The sequence below is a fragment of the Epinephelus moara genome, chromosome 9, assembly GCF_006386435.1.
Source record: "Epinephelus moara isolate mb chromosome 9, YSFRI_EMoa_1.0, whole genome shotgun sequence".
NCBI lineage: Eukaryota > Metazoa > Chordata > Actinopteri > Perciformes > Serranidae > Epinephelus > Epinephelus moara.
This window is the reverse complement of record NC_065514.1, coordinates 4,602,418-4,630,325: the sequence shown is the minus strand read 5'-3', so window position 1 is coordinate 4,630,325 and position 27,908 is coordinate 4,602,418. Positions and strand designations below refer to the sequence as shown.

General features: G+C 40.8%; 2 protein-coding genes and 1 pseudogene across 2 annotated transcripts in view; 1 reads left to right on the top strand and 2 right to left on the bottom strand.

The window, feature by feature from the left end:
• LOC126395400 (cGMP-dependent protein kinase 1-like) overlaps positions 1-15,778 on the top strand; it is a 30,142-nt gene extending 14,364 nt beyond the window's left edge. Inside the window, exons 7-21 of the mRNA XM_050052841.1 lie at positions 3,387-3,492; positions 3,585-3,648; positions 3,811-3,888; positions 6,944-7,038; positions 8,882-8,947; positions 9,052-9,126; positions 11,739-11,835; positions 11,926-12,065; positions 13,786-13,875; positions 13,949-14,090; positions 14,164-14,327; positions 14,651-14,773; positions 14,850-14,912; positions 15,004-15,070; positions 15,146-15,778. Of these exons, the coding sequence (XP_049908798.1) occupies positions 3,387-3,492; positions 3,585-3,648; positions 3,811-3,888; positions 6,944-7,038; positions 8,882-8,947; positions 9,052-9,126; positions 11,739-11,835; positions 11,926-12,065; positions 13,786-13,875; positions 13,949-14,090; positions 14,164-14,327; positions 14,651-14,773; positions 14,850-14,912; positions 15,004-15,070; positions 15,146-15,244 (1,469 nt within the window). The 3' untranslated portion in view covers positions 15,245-15,778. The remainder of the gene's footprint in view (positions 1-3,386; positions 3,493-3,584; positions 3,649-3,810; positions 3,889-6,943; positions 7,039-8,881; positions 8,948-9,051; positions 9,127-11,738; positions 11,836-11,925; positions 12,066-13,785; positions 13,876-13,948; positions 14,091-14,163; positions 14,328-14,650; positions 14,774-14,849; positions 14,913-15,003; positions 15,071-15,145) is intronic.
• Positions 15,779-22,413: 6,635 nt separating this feature from the next.
• Positions 22,414-24,915, bottom strand: LOC126395401 (E3 ubiquitin/ISG15 ligase TRIM25-like; annotated as a pseudogene).
• A 303-nt stretch (positions 24,916-25,218) lies between these two features.
• atp8b1 (ATPase phospholipid transporting 8B1) overlaps positions 25,219-27,908 on the bottom strand; it is a 49,222-nt gene continuing 46,532 nt past the window's right edge. The window contains exons 29-30 of the mRNA XM_050052840.1: positions 27,526-27,656; positions 25,219-26,935 (exon numbers count right to left, since the gene is read on the bottom strand). Coding sequence (XP_049908797.1) covers positions 26,702-26,935; positions 27,526-27,656 — 365 coding nt within the window. The 3' untranslated portion in view covers positions 25,219-26,701. The remainder of the gene's footprint in view (positions 26,936-27,525; positions 27,657-27,908) is intronic.

The window sequence follows — 27,908 nt, the reverse complement described above, 5'->3', positions numbered from 1 at the left end:
GCCAACAAAGGTTATGTTACAAAGTATTGAGTTGAACTTTTGTTATTGACCAAATACTTATTTTCCGCCATAATTTACAAATAAATTCTTTACAAATCCTACAATGTGATTTCCTGGATTTTTTTTCTCATTTTGTCTCTCATAGTTGAAGTGTACCTCTNAAATTCTTTAAAAATCATACAATGTGATTTCCTGGATTTTTTTTTCTCATTTTGTCTCTCATAGTTGAAGTGTACCTCTGATGAAAATTACAGACCTCTCTCATCTTTCTAAGTAGGAGAACTTGCAAAATCAGTGGCTGACTAAATACTTTTTTGCCCCACTGTATCTGATGCACTCCATTTTAGCAACTGTTAGCACCAGTCTGCTGACATTCCTAGTCTTTGTATCTCAGTGTCTCTGCATCATCATTGCAACCAAGGAATGACTAACAAAGAATAGCGGACCTTTTAATTGTAAAATATAATTAATAAAAGCTTCTAAACACAACCACACATGTTCAGTAAAAATATGATCCAAAATTGGGAGGGAACTTACAACATCAGCATCCTAGATTACACATTTCCCTGATGTTAGCTTGTAGCTACATGTAGCAGTGTACTTGCAGGCAGAGGATGTCTGCACATAATGCATTTTCTCCTGTGAAAAAAATCACCAATACAAGTTCTGACACAATCCTATATGTTCCAGCAGGAATCTGACCCAAAACCAGGGAGAAATTAACAACACCAGCAACCAAGATCACGTTTCCCTGATGTTAGCATGTAGCTACATGTAGCAATGTACTTGCAGACAGGGAATGTCTTTGCTGAACACATTTTCTCCTGTGAAAGATCACCAATAATAGCTCTTGAACACAATTGCACATGTTCCTGCAGGAATTTTTATCCAAAATCGAGGAGAAATTAACACCATCAGGAGCCAAGATTACACATTTCCCTGATGTTAGCATGTAGCTACATGTAGCAATGTACTTGCAGCTGAGGGATGACTGTGTATAGTGCAATTTCTCCCGTGAGAAATCACCAATAAAAGCTCAGAGACAAAACCGCACATGTTCCAGCAGGAATATGATCCAAAATCAGCGAGAAATTAACAACATCAGCAACCAAGATCACACAATTCCCTGATGTTAGCATGTAGCTACATGTAGCAGTGTATGGAATGTAAATAGCAGAGCATGCCTGGAGCAGATGGCCATTAAGAAATCTGTCATGAGTTGACATTAGCATGTTTAAAAGTAGAAAAAACTTTGGAAACAGAGTATTCAGAACAGCCTGAAACCTGAGGTACATCCAACATTTTAACATTATGACATAAAATAAGGAAAATCAACTATGTTTTTTTATTTCACTGTGCCTTAGAGATGAAAACTCTCTGGCTATAGTTCAGGCCTTCACTCTTTACCTCCCTGTTGATGTTGTAACTCTCTGCATGTTTACACTTTGCATTTCAAATCCCTTTATTTCCCTGGCTGACAGCCATGCTTCAGGTGATGGATTGGTTTTAAATGCCGTGTCAATCTGATTTGTGTGTGTGTGTGTGTATCACTTTGATGTGCTGGAGGGATGCCTAAACCCTGACTGATAAAACTGTGCGTTTTCTAGCATCTCTGACAAGAACTTGTTTACAGCTCTCTCCCTCATTCTTGGCTGTGTGAGGTATAAAGAAGAAAATCTCTTTACAATCCATTTCACTTTAAATGAGGTCCTGAACTCACCTATTCTCTTGTCTGTGTGCCTCTCTTTGTGAGTGTCCTTGTGTCGCTCAATGCCATCCCAGTGAGTGAAAGAGAAAGAGCACATTTATCAGCACTAAAGAAATGAGTCACTCTTTGTCGCACGTCTGAATAATGAGAAAGTCCAGTTCTAGGTCCCTTTAATCTTATCCTGGACTGCAGCAGTTTTTCCTCCTTAAAAAGTTCTTGATTTAAAGCATTAAAGCATCAGGGTTTTTTTTTTACATTAACAGTTGATCAAAGGGTCATGAGGAAGAACCCACAGAGAATTATCACCAACTCTGCAGCTACCCTCAGCTTTATGGAGAGCTTTTGTGTCTTTCAGCTACGTTCATTATTTTTACAGTCTATACCTTTGAAGCAGTTATAAAGTCCAAATGTGTCCACTCCCTATTTATGTTTCTTCAGTCTTTTAGGGTGCTTTCACACCTGCCCTGTTTGGTCCGGTTCAATCCAACTCAAGTTCGTTTGCCCCCTCAGTGTGGTTCGTTTGGGCAGGTGTGAACACAGCAATCACACTCAGGTGTGCACCAAAACAACCAGACTGAGACCTTCTTGAAGAGGTGGTCTCAGTGTGGTTCCAAAGGAACTCTGGTGCGGTTCGTTGTGGTGAGAAGGTGTTCCGACCTGGATGTGAAGCAACTGCAGTCACATGACACATTGTTTGGGTTAAACATGAGCATGTTACAGTCCTGGAGGATTATTAATGTGCACCTCCTCCTGTACTGCCTTAATATGCACATTCAGCACATCCAATGCATCAAAACATTGTTTTCTAGTTGGAGCCGCGCCTCGTTTTCAAACTGTATGGTTTGACTAAAATGAACAATGACAGCAATATAGTCCACGATGAGCAGCGCTAAAATCAACCTGCGTAGTTGTCCCTCCATTGTGACATTAGAAAGTGTCACATTTATCTTGCAAGTGTACTCTTCTTCAACGTTTGCTTTACTTCCTGGATTTTTCCCACATGGAAATTCTGACCAATCAAGAGCAGCTTTCTCACACAAGGCATTTGATCTGGTCCTCTTGTAAATGCTGCCGTGAGAACACGAACCAACTCTAGGCAATTAAACAACTTTGGAACAACATGAGTCCCTGATTCAGACCAAAGGAGACGACTCTAGGGCTGACAGAGTCACAATGTGTTCTCATTGCTGCATCTTGTTATTGGGTATGCTTGTTGTCGTTACCTTGCTGGCTACAAAATAAAAGTGGTTTCACTCTCTTCCTTTTGCTGCCCCAAATTTTTTTCAGCATTTATCCTTTCTAAGTTAGTCGACCAGTATTTTGATAGGGGTCTCTCAGCGCTAGATCAAATGAATAATTCACACTCAATTTGTAATTCGATGACCAAAGTAATAGTCTTACTGATTTAAATAAACAACTTGACAGTATTTCCCATCTTTGCTTAGCAAGTTTTGTGCAACAGCTATTAAAGGTCCGTCCCATATAGATGCCTGTCCCAGCCAGACAAGTGGACTCCTCGTGTGAAGGTGACAACAAATGAAGTCAGTCTGTACATTGAAAGTCTTATTAGATGCATTTGGTTTGAAAACATGATCAGCATCTTTTCTGATGTAAAACACAATTAAAATCATCCACACTGCTGTCACCTTTCTGTCCGTCTCTGTCCTCATGTCTGCAGCTCTGACTGACATCAAGCTCTGGGCGATTGACCGACAGGGTTTCCAGACCATCATGATGAGAACCGGTCTCATCAAACATTCCCAGTACACAGACTTCCTCCGCAGGTACAGCTCACACATATGCTCACCACTTCACTGTTTGAAGCTCTCTCCACATGAGAATGACTCACATCTCTCACTGTAAACTCTCCCCGCAGCGTTCCCTCTTTCCAGTCTCTACCTGAGGACATTCTCAGCAAACTGGCTGATGTTTTGGAGGAGGTGACGATTCGAGAAAAAAAACACTTCTATAATAAGCTCTTAGACACAGTATCTGTTTCTGCCATCTGTTCTTCCATCTGACAAATACGAATGGTTAGAAACGCTGTGCTCAGTAATCTGAGGTGTACATATGATTCACATCTTCTCTCTGCCCTCTCTCAGACTCATTACAGCGACTGTGATTACATTATCCGTCAGGGAGCCACCGGAGACACATTCTTCATCATCAGTGAAGGACAGGTGAGGAAGAAGGATGACAAGTGAATGGAGGGCTTATTAGGAGGTGAAAAGAGAGCAATTAACAGAGAGGGGAAGAGGAAGAGAAAAGGTGATAACAGACATTAGAGGTCAGGTGGTGTCTTGGTTTGAGTCTGGCCTACGTGGTTCCAAGGGGGGCAATTTAGGTGCAGTGCCCATCCATTATGCACGCCCTACACCTCCCTAAATTAATGTTCAAGGGGAAAAATGGTGCATCGACTGTAATGAGTGAAAGGTCATCGTGAGTATCAAGGAAAGTTTTCATGAGCATAAGCTGCTGCTTCAACCCCAGTGCCATGCCATTGTTCTGGTAGCTTGTTATTCTGGAATCCTAATGCTCCGAGATACATCCCATCAGACCAAAAGCCCAATTGTCCAACAGCCAAGTATCTGTTTGTATATATGGTTGTAGGAACTGACGTCCAATAACTTACCAACAGGGTAAGCTTCTCCCAAGTGGAACATAACAACAATGTGCCCCAACAGAAAACTATTGTGTCACATCGAGTAACATCAGAGCTCTCTGTCCACATTGAATCCATTAAAGATGAACTTCCTGTCACTTTATGTAAACAAACCACATCAACTACCTATTAGCCGTGTGCTCAAGATCAGACTGGAGACCCAACCACTTAAAAAATGGATGAGTTCTTGCCATCTTCTGACTTTAAAACAGAAACACACGTAATATGATATTTACTGGCAATGACACAATAGACCCTTTTAGGGCTGACATCACAATGGCGTCAGTTTGTTAGCTGGAGGCAAAACCTGCCTCTCCCCCACTAGACTCACAAGTCAGTGTTTAGACGCTTTGCTTAACTAAAGACTGATGACTTTCTCCCTGATTTTGTGTTTAGATGGGCGAATACAATTTCAGAGTTAAAAAAACTCCCTACGTTGCAGAACCAATAGTAAATCTGCAGGGCGGTCCTTCGGTGGCTCGCTGAACTCTTGTGCTTGTAAACATAGTCCCACTAGAAACACGAGTAGCTGCAATGGCTCAGCCACGCTCGCAGAAAACACCGTCAAAGTTAGTGGATGTTTGTCACGTTTGCGGCGACACATTCTCGCCAANGACGCTCTACACTAAAATGAGAGCCCTGTTGGTGGAAGAAACGGAGCGTTATTTTTCTACATGAATGAACAAACGGTTAAGTTAATCACACATTCAGACAGCGCTCCAAATTTACCAACAGTCCAGTTTGTGTCAGAGTGCGCTCCAACAGAAATGAGTATTTCTGAACGCATCACCTCCACTGTCTAAAGCAAGTCAACAGAACTTGCTAGCTAGCACTAACTAATGTCTGTGGAAATTGTTTTGCCTCCAGCAAAGCCCCGCCCACCAAAAGGCGTCATACTGTTTACTAACAGTAAAAGGGTCTATATAGCCAACAGCAAGTAGCCTAGCTTGTAACTGGCGATGGTCATTTAGCTTATTGGAAACTTTTAGCTCCCTGGTGTTTTCCTTCCAGCCAGTTGACACATTATATTGTTTTGTGTTGAGTTGTGGTTTGTTGAAGATAATTCCTCATTTAAACTTCATAAACTCACCATTCCTCGTTATTTCAAAGCAGGCAACAGGAATAAATAGAAACAGGGTGGCTGACAAAAGTTCGACAAAGCTCAGAACGATGCATCACGTCGCCTGTAGCCAGTTAAGACTCCTCTTTCATCTACTTTAAATTGTTGCCCTATTGGTGCAGTTATCTCTTTTTGACAAAGCGATAACCCAAGAAGGTCTGAAGTGAATTTCTGTAAATTTGGCACAAACGTTCCCTTAGACTTAACAATGAGCTGATTAGCATTTGGTGTTCAAAGGTCATGGTTATTGTGACCTTGTGTCCAACTCATTGTCATGAATGCAATATCTCAAGAAGTCCTGAAAGGAATTTCCTCACGTCCACTTGGACTCAAGAATGAACTGATTAGAATTTGGTGGTCAAAGGCCCAAGGTCAAGGTCACTGTGACCTCACAAAACATGTTTTTGGCCTTAATTCAAGAATTAATTGGCTAATTATGATAACATTTTCCACAAATGCCTAACAGGATAAAATGATGAAGCCATGACATTTTATACCCAAAAGGTCAAAGGTCAACTCATAATGTTCTGCAAAACACTCTTCTGGACATTATTCCTGACTCAGGAACAGAAGGGGAGATGTTTGGTCAGATACTGAATTGGTGACTCTAATCTTGGGTGTCCACCTTAAAACTGTGCTGACTGTATAGATCCTCTGCGCTGCTGGTTCACAGAGGCATACAATCATAAGGTGGTAATTCTAGTTATAATGAGGTTTTTACCATTTATTTTATGCTACAACTCACTGAATTTAGCTACATGATGAGAGTGGGTCAGATGGATAACAGCAGTCTGTAGCATGTAGTTCAGAACAGTAAAGGATCCATATCATAGGAACTGAAATCCCATTTAAATGAATGACAACTGCTCACTGAGCCAAAAAAGTTTCTGCTCCCCCAGTTTGCTGGTCATTGCAGTGACATCATGGAAATAAAAAACTTTCACGGGTAAAGTTTTACAAAAATAAAATGTCATAATACTTTTAACATTCAACCTTTGAGGCGAGTTTTAGAGACTTTTAAAGTAGAGGTCTGTGGAGAAAACAGTTAATGGGCTGCATGGGATTTTTCAGTTTGGAGTACAAACTAATTTCAGTGCATGACAAAAATCTATTTACTTAAATAATACATTATATAATAAGATAAACCCTCTATTCTCAGTCAGGGGTGGTGTATGTAAGACTGACACTAACCAGCTGCCAAAAAGCTCTGTACCCGCTGCTGAGACATCACATGCATCTAGAAAATCAAATCCGGAAGACAAATGGACTTTGTGAAAAAAGGATAATGTGATATTGGTTGTGTGTCTGCTCAGCAGTTGACTCGAATGTCAGGGCACATTTTAAGACAAAAATGGGGAGAGCTTTCAGATCAATCTAATAACTGCATCACTGCGCAATGACAAAACAATGTGACAACCTAAAAATAATGACTTGTGATCTGTGGTGTCGACAGGTGAAAGTGTCTCAGCAGAACTCACCCAGTGACGAGCAGGTGACTGTGAAGACGCTCTCTAAAGGGGACTGGTTTGGAGAGCAGGCGCTGAAAGGGTGAGACACGCACACAGAATTATAAATGGTGTCATCACACATTAAAATCCTCCACAAAACACTGAGGCATTTTATTTAGGAGAAAGACATACTCAAATTCTTTAATGACGTAAAAGTACTAATACCACACTGTGAAAGAACTGCAGTAAAACCTTAGGCTAATTAAATAAAAGTATTATCAGCAAAATGTGCCTAAAGTACTTCAAGTCAAAGTATCAATAGTTGGTATTATTCCTGCTGTAGATATGCTCATTTAACTCATTTATATACTGTTGGGTAGTTTAATCTACAGCATAGATCATATTCTATAAGATCACCATATGTTTGTAGCGTGGCTGTCCTGTGAGAACCATGTGTCTCTAAAAAACTAACGTTTCATGGTGTCCGAAAAACAGCCCTGTTTTCAGATTCATGATGACACATTTTTCAACTGATCTAAGAGGGTTTTTAAAGAGTTGAGGAGAATTTTCTCAACACAAATCATCCTTCAGTTTATCACAAACAACTCATCATCAACACATGTGGAGATTTGTGCTTTTTACTGGACAGGAAGGGCTTGAAAAACTGTAATCTGAGAGGTACCTAAAGCTGTCAGACAAATATAGCGCAATAAAAAGTACCTCTGAGATGAACAATCAATTGTATTCGTCACACGTAATCATATAAAATGTAAAATTCCAGTAAATGTAATCCTGACAGTTCATTTGTGCATTAAAGAGAGTCAAATACTGTCCTTTTTATTCCACTATTTACTTTATAGATTCAGAATCAGAATGAGAATCCCTTTGTCAGTTAAATTCAGAGTGGAGCTCAAATAGAACTAAAATAAAAGACTAAGATAAATAGATAGATAGTAAAATAAAAAGCAGTAAAGTTAAAAACTCACAGCAGTTCAAACATACATACACAATATCTACGAATGCATACATGTGAAAAGCTATTTGCACCTCCTTGTATATATGAGAATTGGAGGCATGAGTATTGCGCAGGAATAGGTACATCACTGTCAAGAATTTGTCTAAGGTGCTTTTGGTTGGTTGGTTGGTTCAGTGCAGTGTGCAGTGTGTGGGATGAAAGCTGTTCATAAATCTATTTATGCGTGCTTTGATTGACCTGTAGCGCTTTGCCGAGGGCAGGGGGTCAAACACATAATGGGCAGGGTGAGAGGAGTCTTTCAGCATGTAATTTTGTTCAGTTAATTTTGTAATTTTGATGTAAGAGCACCTGTGTAAAATGTTTATTTTTCTATTATATTGTTATCTACTTTTGAATTTTGACTATGTGAGGCTTCATGCTATTGTCCCATTGTGTTTCCCAGGTGATTAGTCCCAGTTCTTGTCATCTGCAGCATCTTTTTTCAAGAAAATATCCAGACGGAGATTAAAGAATAAGTAGAATAAATTATTTCAGTGTGGTCAGTGATTCTGTTAGAGAAAAGAAGTCAGTGTTACCTTTAAAATAAGACCATGCATGTATTAAGAACTGAACAAGAACAGCTTTCAGTGCACTTTGGGTATGCCTTGGTTTCGGTTGAATTTAGCTGAACTTTAAATATGAAATACTAAATATAGATGAAGCTACAAAGCAGTAAATTAACATAACTCAATTAGAAAGTCATGTATACTAACCTATCAATGATTATAAAATAATAATCTAGGTTTAGATGCTAATACTTGGTACTTTAACGTAAGCAGGAGTTTGAATGCAGGACTTTACTTGTAACAGAGTATTTCTACACAGTGGTGTTACTACTTTTACTTAAAGATCTGAGTCCTTCCTCCACCAGTCATACTGTGCAAACTATGACTCTATTTCATGTCTTATTTTTCTGTCCTCTTTGCAGGGAGGATGTTCGTACAGCCAGCGTCACGGCAGTGGGAAACGTCACATGTCTGGTTATTGATAGAGAGTGAGTAAGGCTCTTTGTGAACCATGAACATCAGTTTGTATACGGTGGTGAAGTCTGTGACTCACGTTGCACCCGGCCCTTCAAAAGATATCTTTGTGTCCCAGGTCGTTCAAACAGCTGATCGGAGGACTGGATGACGTCAACAACAAGCAGTACGACAGCGACGAGGTCAAGGCAAAGTGAGTGCGTTGGTATATTTGGAGTATCCAGTTAAGTATTTGTGATTATGTATTTAGAGGTTTATGTAACAGCTGCTGTAGAAGGTCGGATGAACACTAAGTGCTGTGAAAGTTTCAGAAGTTGACCTTTCTCAGCTCTTAACCCCTTTTCAAACACACAGTTCATTATGTAAATGTTCCGGCAAGTTTAAATGCCTGAGTCACTTTTACACAATGGTGAAAAGTAGCTAAGTACATTTGCTTAAGGACTGATAGAAGGTAAATTTGGTACATTTCAACCTGGACTCTGCTTTCACATTCTTGTGTCTAAGTGACTGTAGGAACAGCAATTTCTTAAACTGGTCCAGTAAAGAGTGAGAGCCCTGCAGCCAGCAGCGAAACAGACTGCAATGTAAATAATTTGGGGGTATTTGTATACCATTGTCTACATCATTATTAACATTATGGAAAGGATCCCTACAGAGAAAGACCATTTAAACCACTTGAAGCACAAGTCAAACGCAGGAAATGGGGCTGGATTGGGCACACCTTGAGGAAACCTCCCTCCAACACGACCAGACAGTCCTTATCCTGGAACCCACAGGGGAAAAGAAAGCCAGGAAGACCAAAGAACACCTGGAGACGGTCTGTCGAGGCAGAACTCAAGGAATCAAGAACATCCTGGAAGGAAGCAGAGAAGATCGTCCAACACTGAACCAGCTGGAGAACGACCTATGCTCCCCAAGGAGCAAAAGGGTTTAAGTCAAGTTAAGTCAAACTGCATTTAAATAAGTCATAAAACACACTTCATTCAAAGTCAACAAAGACAAAATAAAACTCACAAAAGTCGTCTTTGTTCATCTTCCCACTGTCCCAACAGTTGGTTGAAATTAACCCTTAATTCACCCAGTGAGATGTGAAAATATTCTGCCTCTATACACGCTAAAATTACTGTTAATTTAAGTGGAGTCTGGTGGGTTTGGTGATGGCAACTACGCAGCTGTTTTTCATTAAACAAAAAAGATCTTACTCTTTCCATAATGTTGTTAGACACTTACAGTATAATAACAACAATCTGAAGCCCCTTTTACACTGCCTGATTTTCCACGAATGTTGGGTCGTTTTGCCGGCAAGCTGCGAGCGTTTAGACACACAGAGCCGGATTGGCGAGTTGATCCAAGGTGCCCAATTTTCCGCCTCATGGGTAGTCATATTGGTGGAACCCTTATTACTTGCTCACGCCCCCCATTGCCCCGAAAAAGGCACATTCTGTATGAACAAAAGTAGGCAGGCGACATTTTGCTCCACTCCCCGATTTTGTTTTTATACTGCCAATGCTGAAAAAAGACTGATTGGGCTTTTTATACTGCCAATGCTGAAAAAAGACTGATTGGGCTTTCCTGCAAATTTGCACAACTCTGTGAACATTTTCCTTCTCGTTCAATACTGGACCAATTTAAAAAACTGTTGGAGCAAGGCTTGTTTCCATTCACGTGACTAATATGATGCACAAAATTTAGATAGAGGGCAGGAAGTGATCAATCTGTATACTTGATATAGAGGAGAGTGGCGACATAACAGGGTTGGATGAACGTGCAGGCAGCAGGTATCATCAGATAATTGAAAATCATTGAATGTGACGCATACAAAACGTAACATACAAACACAACTTGACCACTTTGCCCGGTGTGGACACGATCATCGTTACAAATGACCTCGTCCTCCAGGCCTCCTCATGTTACATGGCGAGCTGATGAAAGCGTACAAGAGTCTGGTGGACTATAGTTTTTGTATGAATGGGTTCACGACTGGAACAATAGCCAAACATTGTTCTGCTGTGAGTTTGAGAAGAACAGTCTTTTATATTTCAATTCTGTACATGATTGCACTGCTGTCAGGCTAACGTTACTAGCTAACGTTGGCTAACGTTAGCTACTGTTTTCTACCTACTGAAACAGGAAGTTCAGGCAGAGGACTGAATTTCAGCATGACGTAGCTCAGATCGGTTTAGGGATTTACTGTGGAGGTGAAGATCCATACGCTTACCTGCAAGTTTAAACAAAGTGGTGTCGAATCCAGGAACAAGGAGGCAGGTTTCAGGGGTCAAATTTGTAGGAACAAGGACAGGACAAAGGTTTCAGTGCAGGCACACCACAATGAGAATCTGTCAAGAGAAGGGCTGGTTATATACTGCAGGACTGAAAGTGGAAACAGGTGAGCAGGTGGAAGTGAGAGTCAGGTGACAGGGATGAGGAAAGACTGAGGGCACCTGGTGGACAGGTGGAGAATGACAGTATAGCTTGATAGAGATGCAGATAAGGCAATCAAAAGGTGAAGATATAGCCACGGTTTTTCTTGACATAATCTCTCAATATCATCACGTAAGTATAGTGAGGTTAAACGCCAAACAAGAGTGAATCTGAGGCCTGGGGAGTGTGTTTACAAACAGTGACCAACAGTCCTGAATAGTATACCTCTAACATGAAAATTAAAAAATGGCACTTCATATCAAAAAGGGTGCCGACCTCCCAGGTTGGGTGGAAATGCTGTCCTGTACAGCCTGGACATCTTCAGGCTTTGAAGGACAGTCATCAATGCTTTCAGTTAGATAATGTGTCCTCTGTTCTCTTCAGACTGCAGGCAGAGGCAGATTTCTTTTCCAGTGTGTCACTTAGTGATTTAAACATCATCTGCACTCTGGGGATGGGAGGCTTCAGTCGAGTGGAGCTGGTGAGTATGTGCTCTGTAGCAGCTGATGCTGTGTAAAGACATCTTGTCTGTCTGTCTGTAACGATTTGTGCTTCATGTTTGTGCGTTCAGGTGCAGCTAAAGAATGATCCCACTCGATCCTTTGCCCTCAAAGTGTTGAAGAAGCGTCACATCTTGGACACCAGCCAGCAGGGCCACATCCTGTCAGAGCGGAACATCATGATGGAGGCTCACAGTCCTTTCATCATCAGGTCACACTGAGGATTTATTCAGGTGTAATTAAAAGAGTGCTTCACACTTAAGAGGATCAAAGTGGTGGCAAGAGCTGGCTTTTACTTTGGGGTAATGTTACCACTCTGGTCTGTGCTCACTTTGTGGCAACTAAAATTATCAAGACAGATGCACAAGGTCAAGTCAAGCTTTCTGTGGATCACTGCTGCATTCAAAGTTGCTATAATTAGGCTACCATGGTCATATTGTCATTTACATCTCTGCATGGATAGAAAATAATCCGGCAAAACTTTGGTTTCTGTCATTTGAATTTGAATCTTTTTAGTTCTAATAATTTATTTAAGTGGAAACTTTTTTTTTTTTTGCCATAACTTATTGTCATGATGTACACCGATCAGCCATAAACATTGATCACCTTGGAAAGCTTTGGTCTTGGCATTCATGTAGATGCAACTTGACGAGCCCCACCCAGCCAAACACCGTTGCAGCCAAATATGCCTCCTCAAGGCAATGACCATACTGGATGATAGTGCCCCCCACCCTCAGTAGGACAATGTGCCATGTTACATCCCAAAACCTGCTCAGGAATGACCAAAGGAACATGACAAAGAGCTCAATGCATCAACTTGGCCTCTAAATTTCCCAGATCCCAGTCTGATTGAGCATCTGTGGGACATCCTGGAACCCCACCTCACAACCGACAGGTCTCGAAGGATCTGCTGCCAACACCCCTAGAGGTCCTGTGTCCATGCCTCAACAGGTCAGAGCCAAATCCAATCCAAGGGGGGCCCACCACACCACACTACTGGCACATCCCATGAATGCTTCATCAGAATGGGATTTGGGGAATATAGAGGCCAGGTTGATTCCTTGAGCTCTTTGTTATGTTCCATTCCTGAGAAGTTTTTGTAGTGTGGCATGATGCATTGTACCACTTGGGGAGGGGCCCTGCCATCAGGTAATGTTGCTTGAATGCAAAGACCCAAGGTTTCCCAACAGAACATCGTATTGTAACAAGATGATCAAATTTATTAACGTTTTGGCAGTGTAAATGTTGACTGCACAATGCTTTGTCCACAGAATAATGACACCATCTGCATTTAGGTTGGTCCCCTATAAGCCTCGTTTTTACTGTGCATCTACACCCGGTACAATCTCATGGGGATATAAAGGTTCAATTTACGGCATGAAGGAAGCAAGTCAACCACTGAGTGACCAAAACAAAAAGAGGATAGCACTTTTGTTTTCATATTTCACAGCCTGAAATGTCTGATTTCACAGCAGCTTTTCTAAAAGTTAGAAGAAATTTGTGATGGTAGGCGGCGGGGTTTGAGTTCATTTTTGTGACTGACTAATCGCAACATCCAGGATTGTATTTTTCCGGGTAGCTATCTGCAGCTATTACCTCGCTACCACAGTGGTGTCCTGGGGTTGTCAATTAGATCCACTCCTCACTTCTCCATAGCTCTACCATCTTGTCCAAATATGGTCACTTTTGGCTCCAAAAAACTAAGATGGTGGTGACCAAAATGTCGAGGCTTCAAATGGTAGCTCACAAACCAATGGGTGACATCACGTTGGCTACGACCATTATTTTTAGAGTCTATGGTTGAAAAGTTGTCTGTTTCCACTTTTTTAAGTTATTTAATTTTAATCAAAAGAGTCCATACTTGATTAAAGTCCACGTAATAACCATTCCTTTAAATGTAACTTTTAAACACCCACACTGTCTTCCTGAAGGCTGTATCGGACTTTCAGAGACTCCAAATATCTCTACATGCTGCTGGAGGCTTGTCTCGGAGGAGAACTGTGGACGCTGCTGCGAGACAGGTGTGTGATCGTTTGTGTGTTCAACTCTTAGAAGCCATAAAATCCTCAACACCAGCCTTTATTTCTGTTGCAGGGGATCATTCGATGACGGCATCACTCGCTTCTACACCGGCTGTGTCATCGAGGCTCTGGCTTTCCTGCACTCCAGAGGGATCATCTACAGAGACCTCAAACCTGAGAACATCATCCTGGACCACCGAGGATACGCCAAGCTGGTGTGGACACGTTTTTCAGACATTTCAAATAAAGTGGGTCAGAGAGAATATTCATAATGTTTCTTTTGCCCAGGTGGACTTTGGCTTTGCTAAGAAGGTGGGTCTTGGTAAGAAGACGTGGACGTTTTGTGGGACTCCTGAGTACGTCGCCCCAGAGATCATCCTGAACAAAGGCCACGACAGCTCAGCTGACTGCTGGTCTCTGGGAATACTGGTCTTTGAGCTCCTCAGTGGCAGGTACACCAGTAGATTTCCATTAATGTCAGCATGTTTCTCAGGACCTTGTTATCATGTTTCTGTACGGAGGACGCCTTGAAATCTGACATGGTAATATGTGGAGGCTTTATTGTCTTCACAATTTATTGTTCCTTATCTGTGAAATTAAAGTAAATAAAAGCTTTGTGTCCACTGAGGGACGCATAGTTACATTTCTGGGGAGGTGCACGTCAGGCTGCAGCTTAGGGTACAGCGTGGGCTCTACTTTGATCAGAGCCTAGTAGGAACTCAGTTTGGGTTTTGGGTTAGATAAATAAAACCCAGTTTCCTCTCTCTGTCTCCAGTCCTCCATTCTCAGGCTCTGACCCCATGAGGACCTATAACATCATCCTGAGAGGCATCGACATGATTGAGTTTCCCAAGAAGATCACCAAGAGTGCTGCGAACCTCATCAAGCGACTCTGCAGGTTGTTAATGCACCATAGCTGTGTAAAGAGAAACAGAGGCCTATAGATGAATGATGTAAATGTGTGTTTCTCTCAGGGACAACCCATCAGAGAGGCTGGGAAATCAGAAAAATGGAGTGAAAGACATCCAGAAACACAAGTGAGGCAGTAAAGATGCTTATTGTCATGGGATGAGTGCTTTCTGTAGGATTCAAGGACTGTAGTCATGGCAACACGTCTTTGTCCTTCAGGTGGTTTGAAGGCTTCAACTGGGATGGCCTCCGCCAGGGAACCATAGACTCTCCATTCACACCCACAGTGGGTATCCTTCAGTGTCTCTGTAAGGTAACAGTACACAGATAAGAGCATCAACATCCCGTTTCTTTCCACCAGGTGGAGGGACCGCTGGACAACAGCAACTTTGATTACTTCCCCGAAGACACAGAAGACCCTCCTCCTGATGAAGAGTCTGGCTGGGACCTTGAGTTTTAGCAGGATGTGATGAATGTCTGAAAGCTGACTGAACAAACAACCGAGCAAATCTTCAGAAACAGGAAGTGAAGCCATATTCGAAAGAGATATTTATTTCCTATGAATGTTTGCACAAAAGCCAAAGGGCAAAATAAAGACATGAAAATCCAAACATAATCACTGAACATAGAAAACAACCCAATAATCTCAGTTCATAAAGGAACAGTGCATCATCATCATGAAGTATTAGAACCACTGCTAAAGGTCCAGTGTGTAGGATGTAGGCAGACATATTGGGAGAAATAAAATATGTATATAAGTATGTTTTCTTTAGTGTATATTCACCTGAAAATAAGATTTGTTGTGATTTTTGATGTGTTTCCTTGTTTGTTTTTATCTACATAGGGAGAGGGTCCTCGTTTAAGGTCACCATGTTGCACTGCCATGTTTCTACAGTAGCCCAGAACGGACAAACCAAATACTGGCTCTTGAGAGGGCCATTTGCGTTTTCACCTCAGCCACCATAGTTAGCAGCCCCTCCATTATGAGCAAAGTCAGACAATGCAAAATTGTTTTATTCAGTGTTCTGACTGGTTTAAATTATCTGGTCTGTTTGTTTTCGAGAGTAAGAGATCTCTGCGGATAATCCAGCTCCTGAAATAAACCTTCTGAATGTCTGGATCTTAAGTTATCAGGAAATAAAGTGAGCACACATGGCAGGCACTGGGTGACCAGCAAGTCGTCGACGTGCCAGATTTGTTGGGTCAAATCACCTGGTCTGTTTGTTTTAGAGAGGCAGAGACCTCTGTGGATAATTCAGCTCCTGGTAAAAACCTCCTGAACAATAAACACTGAAGGAATTCTAACCAGGAAAAATTTCAGCTGGCTGCAATCTGCAATCCTCACCACTAGATGCCACTAAATCTCCATAAATCTCACACACTGCTCCTTTAAGTAACAAAATTGGGGAATAAATTTTAAATACTTTAATCGAGGAGTCTTGTTTGAGTAAAAAGTCATAATATTTAAAGAAAAAGGTGTTATATTTTTAAATAATACAGTCAAAATTTATGAGAAAAAAAAAGTAATATGTTGGTAATAAGAATATCGCAAGGAGAAAGTCAAGTCATCACATAATATGAAAACAATAAAGTTTTGCTATTTTAAGAAAAGTAGTACCTTGTGAATAAAGTTGTAATTTTTACAAAAAAGGGGAATATTTTGAAAATAAAGTTGTGTTATTTTGAGAAGAAAGTCAGCGTATCTACAGAATAAAGTCATAATTTTGCAAAGCAAACTGTAATATGTGAAGAATAAAGTCAAAAAGCTGTAATTTAAAAAAAAAAAAAAGGTATATGTGAAGAAAAAAGTATTATTTCAAGTAAATAAGTTATAATATGTCAAAAACAACTCATAATTTTACAAAAACGTAAAATGACCAGAATAAAGTTACTGTTTTAAGAAAAAAAGTCATAATATCATAAGAAAAAAAACTTTATTACGTCGAAATCATCTGTTGAGAATTAAGAGTAAGGATGTACTTGCAAACATACAAGAGATACAAGAACAAAAAAGTTATAGGACTTTTTACTTTTAAAGCGACACTTACCTTTCTGGAAAATTTACACTTTTCTTTGTTTAGGTTAAAATGCTATTAATAAGCTGATGGCACACTAAAATGTAAGTGAATTCCACCAGAAATAGAAACTCATAATTATACCATTCTCATATGGTTCTAAGAAAACTCCGACCCGAATGCAATGATTGGTCGAGCATCCTGTCTGTCTTCCCCCACGTGGAGGCCTCCGACTGTCGTAACTGCTCACGTAAGTTTCAAAACTCTGGGGTTGCATTTGACTGTGGACATGAGGACAGGTAATGTTATGTTTAGTTTGCTTCTAATATAACATATAACGTTATATGACGATCCAGTTGCTAATGGCTAGCGTTAGCCTACTGTAGCGTAGCCTCTGAAACAGTAACGTTATCTTCCTTGTGCGTTTCCACTTACTAGTAACGTTAACGCGACTAGGGGTGGGAGTTGTGGATGTTCAAATTTTTTCTAAATGCTGTGTGAAATGCAAGAAACGTAAGAGTAGCTGTAATCTGACTTTTTTTCTCAAAATATTTTGACTTTATTTTCTGAACCTGCATTTTTTTTCTCCTTCATGCTGGCCCTATCTTCATCAATTAAAACCCCCACATATTCTAAATTAATACAAGTTAATATGTTTAACCATTTCTCAGTTGGGTTCTTATTTGGTTCCTGGGGTCCATCTAATCCAGAAGGAACAGGAACAGAGGGATTCAGTAGGAGATCAAACTACACACAGGTTCATAAGGGATTAAAAGGTCTAAAATGTAACCTGAAGCCAGGCCATGAAAACCAATAAGCAATAAATAAAATCTTAAAACCAATCCTAACAGGGACAGGGAGCCGATATAAGCTGCTGTGATGTCATCGTGCCTCTCTAGCAGCTCAGTTCTTTACAAAGAGACAGTCGTTCCAAAGTTTTTTGATTAAGACAAGAAAAAGAGGCCGTAGCAATAATCAGGACTCAAAGAGATAAAAGCACGTACCACAGTTTCTATCCCAGAGTTAGCTGCATTGCAGTCTGTGCGAGGTGCCTCAGAGGAATAGTTCAACATTTTGGGAAATTTGCTTTCTGTCTGAGTGAGATGACAATATCAACATCAATTCATAGTGACTGCACACGTGAGTGATATGTTGCCTTCAGGTACCAGGCCTGCTGGGATAACACAGCGACATTAGACTTGATTCAGTTTGAGCAATAGAACCACAGGGGTGAATATGACGGGGACAGCTGAGCTTCTCTATAATCCCCAAGTTACCAACATGTGACATTTATGAGCCGAGGGAAGGGAAATCTTTTCAGCAGCTGACAGGAAAAGCATATGTCCTACATTCTCCAATTATATTTTCAATTTAGCACTGTCACTCATGATACCTTTTTTTCTGTTTGTCCCCAGTGAGTCACGTTTTCCCTGAACCAGTTTGAGTTTATCAGGAGTTAACCGTTTGTTAAACCACTGTCCTCAAACAGTGTTTGCCTAATGATAATAATAATAAACTTTACTTATATAGTGCTTTTCAAAACAAAATGCTTTACACAGTTTCATACATTAAGCATCACGCTTGCGTTTGGACATGTCGTCAAGCTAGTTTTTCTGTCAAGGAGCTGTCCCTTAGTCACTCACTCTACAGCAGGAAACAGCACTTCAAAATAAAAGCACTGCACTGGAAATTTACTGTACTCCAAAATGAAGTGTGTTTTTTACAAACTTGATTTGTTGGCGAGTCACTTGCGGTCCATTCAGAATGGACCCGTGACTCACTTTTGGACCGTTGCCCACTTGTTTGAAACCACTGCTTTAGAAAAATTAAAAAAGATAGATAATGAAAAAATATTAAAGCAGTTTAAAAGTTATACAACATGGGACAAATGAAACAACATGTAGAGTAAAAAAAGTCAAAATAAAATACATAAAACAATCAATTAGATAAAAGCTGAGAGGATGCCTTTGTATATAAATGGGGTTTACGAAGTGACTTACAGATAAAAGTGAGTTCAGGCCACAAACCCTGTGAAAGCACGTTCAAAGAAATGTGATTTTGAGAGGGATTTAAAAGAGGAGGTTGTTCCAGAGAGTTGGGGCCTTAAAAGAAACAACCAGGTCTCAGTCCTAAGTCGTCCAATACCAGCGCTTGGGTTGTGACCTCCATGTCAGAAAACGGCAAAAAAGCAGTCCTTTAACATTGGCATGATACGCAGCTAGGTGCCATCAGTGTGTAACAGTGCCTGACGGCGTCAGGGGAAACGCAGCTAGTCAGCAATGTAAGTGAAAGGGGTGAAAAGTCTGAGTAGGGCAGGTGGGAGGAGTGATGGATGGGTCCAACAATCAATTTTCACTTTGGGGGCCGGTGTTCACTGATCTGAATGTAAAGCCAAACCCAGTTTTTCTCTGAACCTAACCACGTGCTTTTGTTGCCTAAACCCAATCAAGTGTGTGTTTAGCTAAACGTAACTATGTGTGTTTGTTGTTGAAGTAAAAAAAAATGTCAAGTTGCTTTCTTGTGCCAACGTAATGCGTTTATTTTGAAAGCAACTGTATGCAAACTGTGCATTTCCTGTGACAACGTAAGTGTATTTTGAAAACACCCAATGCATGTAACAGCCTGAAGTTGACAAGGTGTCTCAGAAAATCAACAACGGACTGCCTGTGGACATTTGTGCCAAATTTAAAGAAATTCCCTCAAGGTGTTCTTAAGTAATTGTGTTAAAAGGAATTAGACAAACAAGGTCACAGTGACCTTGACCTTTGACCACCAAAATCTAATCAGTTCAGTATTGAGTTCAAGTGGATGTTTGTGCCAAATTTGAAGAAATTCTGTCAAGCTGTTCTTAAGTAATTGCGTTAACAAGAATTAGACAAACAAGGTCACAGTGACCTTGACCTTCGACCACCAAAATTAAATCAGTTCAGTACTGAGTTCAAGTGGATGTTTGTGCCAAATTTGAAGAAATGTAGACAATAAAGTTACACTATTTTGAAAAAAAGTAACGTGAATAAAATTGTGATTTTTACTTAAAAAAAAAACACATTCATTTCTAGAAAATAAAGTTGCATTATTTCAAGTCTTAAAACAAGAAGACAGCTGACTCACACGTGACTCAAGACCTCAACACATCAACGTGACGAGTACAAGTCAATCACAGGACAATGGTAGGATCCATAATAACACATGGTAGGGGTGGGTGTAAATGGCAGATAAGCTGTGTTTATTCTCACCCTGGTGCACATAGACAATCCACTGTGTTTCCTCAGTGTATGAATTAATGTTGACAGTTTAATTTTGTATTTTTCAATATGTTTGAATTAGTTCTTCAAGAATTCAACTACATTTTTGCACTATTTTCAGACTGACTGTTTCTGTTTGATTTCCCTCTCTGTCCTTCACAGTTTGTCTCTTTGAATTGTCCACTTCACTGTGGAGATGGTTTGAGCTCTGTTTACACTTTTTTGTGGTACTTCGCTGGAACACATTGTGAGAAGTGTCTCTACACTGACAATAACATGTCCTTGGTTCAGGTTTCATGTAAGTGACTGAGTTGTGAAGTGAGGACTTGTTTCACAGTGTTGAGTTTAATTTAGGAAATTATTAGATTAAAACAAGGACATGTGTGTCATCAGGGTCCAGTTGTTCATAAGTATTCTGATCAGATTTCAGCTGTCGGATTGGATCAAATCTTTAAAATGTGTTGTTCAAGAGAAAAAAAAAGATTCTGAAATCAGATTAGATTGTGTAATCCAGTCTTTATTGTGATCTTGATCAAACCTCCACATGTACAGTGGCCCTGAGGGTCAAACAGCAATTCAGAAAACAAAACAACATTTGACAAAATAACATAATGGAAAACAACATCACAAAACACAACAGCATTTCAGAAAACAACACAACCTTTTTGGGAAACAAAAACACAACCTTTCAAAACATACAACCACCTTTTGGAAAACAGACAACATTTCACAAAACAACACAACCTTTTTTGAAAACAAAACATTTCACAAAACAACACAACAACATTTTGGAAAACAAAAACACAACCTTTCAAAAAACACAACTACCTTTTGGAAAACACGACAACATTTCACAAAACAAAACAGCATTTCAGAAAACAAGATTTCAGAAAAAACACAACCTTTTTGGAAAATATAACATTTCACAAAACAACACAACATTTCGGAAACAAAACAGCATTTCAGAAAACACTGCATTTCACAAAACAACAAAATATTTTACAAAACACAAAAACGTTTAACAGAACAAACATTCACCATCACCAATTGGATGCACTGTCAAACGGAAGTACTGGATGTCTTGCAGCACATTGTTGCCTCTCTCAGGTCGGGAGTATAAGATAAAACTTTATTTAAAGCATCAAGACCACCAAAAAAAATCCAAGAGAAAAAGAAATACTTCTGTTTGTCGTAGACTGACAGACGGTGCATCCAGTCAGCTACAAGAGTCTTACTAAATGTTGTTGAGTTTAGGGAAATGTTGTAGTGTTCCAGGAAATTTTGTGTTTTGACCCTCAGGGCCACCATACAATGCAGATGTTTAGTCTGATTGGAATACATTTGCAGTTAACCTTTTTATTTGTAAGGAAAGGACTTTCTAATAATATTATACCACCCAGTTTATAGTTTCATTCTCTGTTCTCATGGTTTTACTCTAAAAGATAAAGCTGTAGACTTTAACAATCATTGTTGCTTTCAATAACTCAAACCCTCTGATTCTTTTCTCCTCCAGAGTTTTCTTATATACAAACATTATGTGAAATATTATTTAAGTCCTTTGATATTATTTCAGTTAAGGGATTTTAAAAGAAAAACCTACAATAATACATTGTTAATTACATATTCATCTTATATACATATACTATATATACCTGCAGAAACTCAATGTCGCAGTCCCAGTTTGACTGATGGTTCAGTGCAGAAACATCCCAGCACAGACAGCTGAGTCACTAAAATGAAGAGTACATTTACAAATTAAAAGTACATTTGCAGCCTTTGCCTCTTTATACAACACCTATCTACTCGAGTTCACACAATGCAGCAGAGCAATTAGCACCATAAGCGCTAAGTCCAGCATAGAGAGGCTGAGTGAATGTGGTCTGGACTCTGTGGAGGAGAGTCATCATGGTGTCAGAGACGCTGTAGAATGACAGAATACCTGCACTGTGATCCAGGTACACTCCTACTCTGGTCGATTGAGGACCAGAGATAGGAGTGATGGTGTTGTTATGTCTGAATTCATAACGATTACTCAAAAAATAAATTGCCCAAGATGTGTCATTGTTCCCAAATACACTTTCATGTACTGGTCTTCTCATAGGTGCATATGTGACTGAAACTGCACCATCTTTCCTCTCCACCTCCCAGTAACATCGTCCAGTCAGGCTCTCTCTGCTCAGGACCTGAAACCTGTACATGTCACTGTGTGAGCCTGGTTGACTCTTAAGTAAGTGTAATGACCTCTTTAGCGTTATCATTTCTATTACTGTTACTTTCCTCTTGTCTTCAGATAGTGTCAGTCGACTGTCTGCTGTGTTTGGATCCAGTGTCATTTGACGTGAATACTGTAAGAATTCAGTTCTGGTCTTGGGCTCTGCCTGTGGCAGCAAAACATCCACTGATCTCACTATCAGCGAGATCTTGGTCCACATATCACTGAAAAGGTCCTGTAGTTTATCTCTGACCTCTGATACAGCTGCACTCACATCCTCAAAGTGTCGCACAGGGCGGATATTGATCCTGAATGAGTCTTTAGAGTCAGTGAGATGTGACAATGAGGGGTAATTTTGTAGAAAGTGGGTGTGGTCCCCTGTGTGTGAGAGCTGCTCCAGCTCAGCGTCTTTCCTCCTCAGATCAGTGATCTCCTGCTGCAGCTTCTCCTGAAGCTCTTTGACTCGACTGACTTCAGTTTTCTGCTGAGATCTGATTTCCTTCTTCACATCAGAGCTTCTTTTCTCAATGAGACGGATCAGATCTATGGAGACCTTACCGCTGTCCTCCACAGCTTTATCAGCAGAGCGATTGATAGCCTCCACCTCCTGCTGAAGCACCTTCACATCTTTCTCTCTGTTCTGGATTCTCTGCTGGATCTTTTGTCGAGTCGCCCCGAGCTCTTTCTGCTTCTCAGTCATTTCTGCTGCAGCTGAGACTGTGTCATGGCCTTTATGTTCATCCATGGAGCACAGATAACAGATACACTGCTGATCAGTGCGGCAGAAAATCTTCATCACCTCATTGTGACGAGTACAGATGTTCTCTGGAAGCTTCTTGGAGGGGTCCACCAGCTTGTGTTTCTTTAATGGAACAATTTCATTGTGAGGCTGGAGGTGCTGCTCACAGTACGAGACCAGACACTGCAGACAGGACTTGACAGCTTTCAGCTTCCTCCCAGTGCAGAAATCACAGGCCACATCTTCAGGTCCGGCATAGCAGTGATCAGCAGGAGCAGCTTGGAGTCCTGTCTTCTTCAGTTCCTCCACTAAATCCGCCAACACTGTGTTTTTCACCAGGACAGGCCTCGGTATAAGGAGCTGTCTGCACTGAGGGCAGCTGTGGATTTGCTTCTGATCCTCTTCATCCCAGTGGAGTTTAATACAGCTCATACAGTAGCTGTGTCCACAGGGAATAGTCACCGGATCCTTCAGTAGATCCAGACAGATCGAGCAGGAGAGTTTTTCCTCATCCATCTGAATTCCTCGCTGCGCCATTTCACCTCTCAGACACAGTGAATGTCTGGACTGAAATATCTTGCATTTAGTGCATTTACGAGTGTAAGCTAGAGGGCTTATCAAATCAGACTTTGATTACTTCCTGGACGATGAGTGGTTCAGACTTGGATTGTGTTCATAGGCCCTCTTAACAACACAGAGCAAAGATCACTTGTACATAAAACTTGATGTGAAAGCAAAACATTTATTGCTCTCAGTATGCAGCTAAAACCTTTTGCAATATTGAATATTGCCATCATTTCTACACCCAGTTGTCCCAGCAATTCAGGTTAATTTCAGCTTGGAAAAGCAGTGTGACATTATTAGGTTTTAGCTCACCAAGGGTGTAGATTTCAGGGGGGACGTAGTGCACACGTCTCACCCCTCAATATTTAGACCATGTGCATTTGTTCTCCCCAGTAAAAACATTAAAGTAGCAGCCATAAATTCCCAGAAGATCCCCAGAATGCAGGAAATTAAGAGTTTGATGCTCAAAATGATATGGCGGAGGACCCCCAAATCACCCATTTCATATGCCTCCCCCCTTATGTTGAAACAAATTCGCTGCTCTCAATCATTGTAATTTAATCAAAATAATATTCTGTTTGGTGAATAAGGTGCCCACAGCTGCTCGTAGAGTTTCGTTTCATGTCCTTTTCGCAGAGTAAGTACTTGCAGCCGTTATACAGCGGCAAGAAAGAGCCATGTGACCCCAGATTAAAAGAGGTGCTGCTCTGTGCAAATTATACATCACTGTACAAGCAACTTGACTAATTATTTTCTTCTCAATAAATTATTCACGTTCACGAATCAACATGACATAATGTTAGACAAAGAGATAAAGATGTATGTATGTCAAAGATAAGACAAAGTTGTTCCACAGACAAACAGTTAAACTCTTTAAACTCCTTCCTAACTGGCCAGGAGAAGCCACAGCTACCTGTTAATTATTTTCTCACTTTTACAGTAACTGGACTTTGTTTATGAGCACATGACTGTTGGACCATTAACAAAAGAAATGAGAATCTTGGGTTTAAAGTTGGGTTTAAATCAATACATATTTTGCCTCTATGTTGCTGAGTGTTGGAGATATAGGCCCTAGAGATGTCTGCCTTTGAATAGCAGCAGATTTTAACTTCAGTTTAGTTCTGTTTCCTCTGTCAACTTTATAAGTAGTTCTTAGTTTTGCTGCTTAAATTAAGCAATACCACACAAGAAGGAGTGCTGTTGTGTTGAATATCAGCACAGGTGTGCCGCAGGCAGAGTGTCAAAGATAATCGCAGCCATGATCATGTTCCCGAAAACATAATGCCTCCAGCCACATCAATCGCCAGCAGGGAGGCATAAAAAGTTCCTGTTACAAGTGCTGAGTGAGATTTATGGACATTTTATTCACTTCAATTGTATTGATTATTTACTTTCACCAGTTACTGCAGATGAATAACTAGGTTTTACATTTATTTACACAAAGATTTGGTTTGGACATTTGTCTTAATAAAATAGGAAACATTGTTTGACTTATAAAATGTTAAAAAAAAAAAAAAAATTAAATAAAAAAAAAACACCCCTGTATTCACCAAAACTCAGGTACTTTTTCATATTACTCTTACCTAATGATATTAAATCAAAATCGCCATTCGTACATAAAACAAGAGGCATGAGTCACCACAATAAAATAAACACTCGTTTCAGATTGCTAAATGTGCCCTTGGCTTTTATTAACAACCACGTGATAAAATACCATCATGTGACAGTCGCTGGTACGATCAACAGCAGTCCTCATCTACTGCTGCCATTCATTCAGTAATAAAAAGACATCATCTGCATACGGTAACACTAGCATGAAGGGGATACGGTAACAGTCAGAGCAGGGATGTGTCCGTTTTGGCTTAGCACTGGTTAGTGGATATGCTTAGTCTGATTATAGGACTGGAAAAAGACAAACAACATCTTTGGGTTTGCTGTAAACAACCAGAAACACACACATGGAAATCATGACTGAAGGAACGTGTGATTTAACGTTAAAAAAAAAGGAACAAACTAGTGAGACATAAACAAATAGAGATAATTCTTGACCTCATTACTGTGTTTCTTTCCCCATTAGAAGTAAGGAGTGCTTGAAAACACTGCTGCTGGAAGGAAGACAAACTGGAGGTTCAGACTTGCAGGTTCCCTATAGAGCACCTCAGGTAAATAAAAGAACAAAAGGTGAGGTATAGAACAAGTGACGTAAGGATTCAGGTTTGAAAGAGGTATTTAAAAGGTTTTAAGGCTGAAACAAAGTCCTCGAATTTGAGACTAAAACATCCATCTGTCAGGACACTTTGGACAATCAACGCAGCAGAAGAGAAGAGATCACTATTTACAACTTATTTTTAAATTAAGACAAACTTTATGACATCCGACCACCTTGCATAGCTTGGCATAGTAACATTCCACTATTACTAATAATAAAACATTAAAAGAGGATACCTTGACATGTTTAGCTTTAGCCCATTGTTTTAATGTGAAGGAATTTTTATCTCAACGGGTAGAAATAAAACAGTTTGATTAGATAACGGACAAATTGACTGGAATATGTATTTTTTGATTCTGATAAAACACCAACATATCAAGTGCTCCACAGACACTGGGCTAAAACTGTGAATGTCAAAAGTAGTATCATATTAAATAAGGTTACGGCTCCGGCCACAGTCGTGGAGAGCAGGGACACACTGGCTAAAAATAAGGCTTTTATTTTAAAAATCCTGAGTTAAACAACATTGTGGGTCACACAGTCGCTGCATGACGTCAAACCCCGCTAAACGGCAGTCGTCTCTTCGGTGAGCTTTTGGGATTTTTTGCATTCTAACTGTCTGTGCATAGAGGAGGAAGTGGGCAGTCACAGACTGGAGCAAAGACACGTTCAGTAGTGCTTCATTTAACTTTCAGCAAACGCCTGTCGTTTTGTTCCTATAAGCTGAGTGACTCTGGGAGTGCTTTTCTTTCACCTCTCCCTCAGGGACTTGAATACCCCAAAGGAAGGGACATTCCTGTACAGTTTCCAATGTTGACCATTTCAGCAGCGACTCCACAGTTAAAAGAAGACAAACCGAGCACTCCACGAACTTTCCCAAATATTTACAACCCCTCTGGCTACAGTTTTGCTCCATCTCCTGCTCAGCCCCCTTCAGATGTTTTCGGCCTCTCCCCGGGGAGCCTCTCTGATGCTGTCCTGGGGTCCACCGCGGCCCGTGGGTCGCCGTCGAATGCTCCGCCCAGATGAGATGAGGTCGGCGTAGCCACGGGAGTGAGAGAAGGCATAGGCAGAGCGGCGGGAACGGCGGCCACGCTGGAAGGCTGAAGGTTTTTTCTTCTCCTCCTCTGCCAACTCCATCTCGTACTTCTTCCTGTTTCTCTGGATCTGGGGGATGGATGATGAGAAATAAGCAGGTAACATTAGAGAAACACTTCTATTTCAGCTATGCTGATTCAGCAGCATTCACATAATTGTTATTGACATCTTTATTCTTCTTCCGTACATCTTCGATACACTACTCCTGCAAACTTTCAGCTAAAGAAACCCTTCAAATGTCAAGTGACATAGAGCTCAAGGTGTCGACCTGGCCTCCATGGTCCCTGGATCCCAATCTGATCGAGCCTCCGTGGAACATGTCGGTACCCTTGAGGTAACCCTGATCCACAGTGGGGCCTTCTTGGATCGGACTTGGCCCTGACAGGTGCCAGACACCACAGGACCTCTGAGGGTGTTCTGTGGTGTCTGGCTCTGGAGCATTGGCAGAGGATCCTTTGAGTCCTGTGGGTTGCAAGGTGGGGTACTGGTACGTCCCACAGATGCTCAATCAGATTGGTTCCTGAGCAGTTTTTGCCATGTGGCATGGCACATTGTCCTGCTTGGAGCGTGGAGGTGGTCTGCACATTTTCCTGACACTGTTGATAACTCAGGCAGGCCTAGCAGCAGGCTGGCAGCCTGATACCTGACTGGGGTCTCACCTTGTCTCCTATAGAGGGCCAGATGTTTTTATAGAGGAACTGGATGCAGATGACGGGCAGCAGGCTGATGCCCACAGTCAGGATGATGGTTAACCACAGGTAGGGCTGACGCAGAGCATTTGACGCTGCACCTACAAACACAAAATATGCATGTTATGAGAAGGATGAAGAGGGCGGGCTTTGATGTGGCGTTTAATGGTCCACTTGACTGCCCGCTAAAGCACTCTCCAGGCTGAGTCTTCAGCACACACATTGAGCGGGCAAAAATATTCTGCTACACAAAGTCAAGTCCCAGTGTGATGATATAATCAGGAAAAATGGCAAATGAGACTGTTATGTTCTTCAAACATAACCCCTCTTCAAATGCTTTGCATGCATCATTG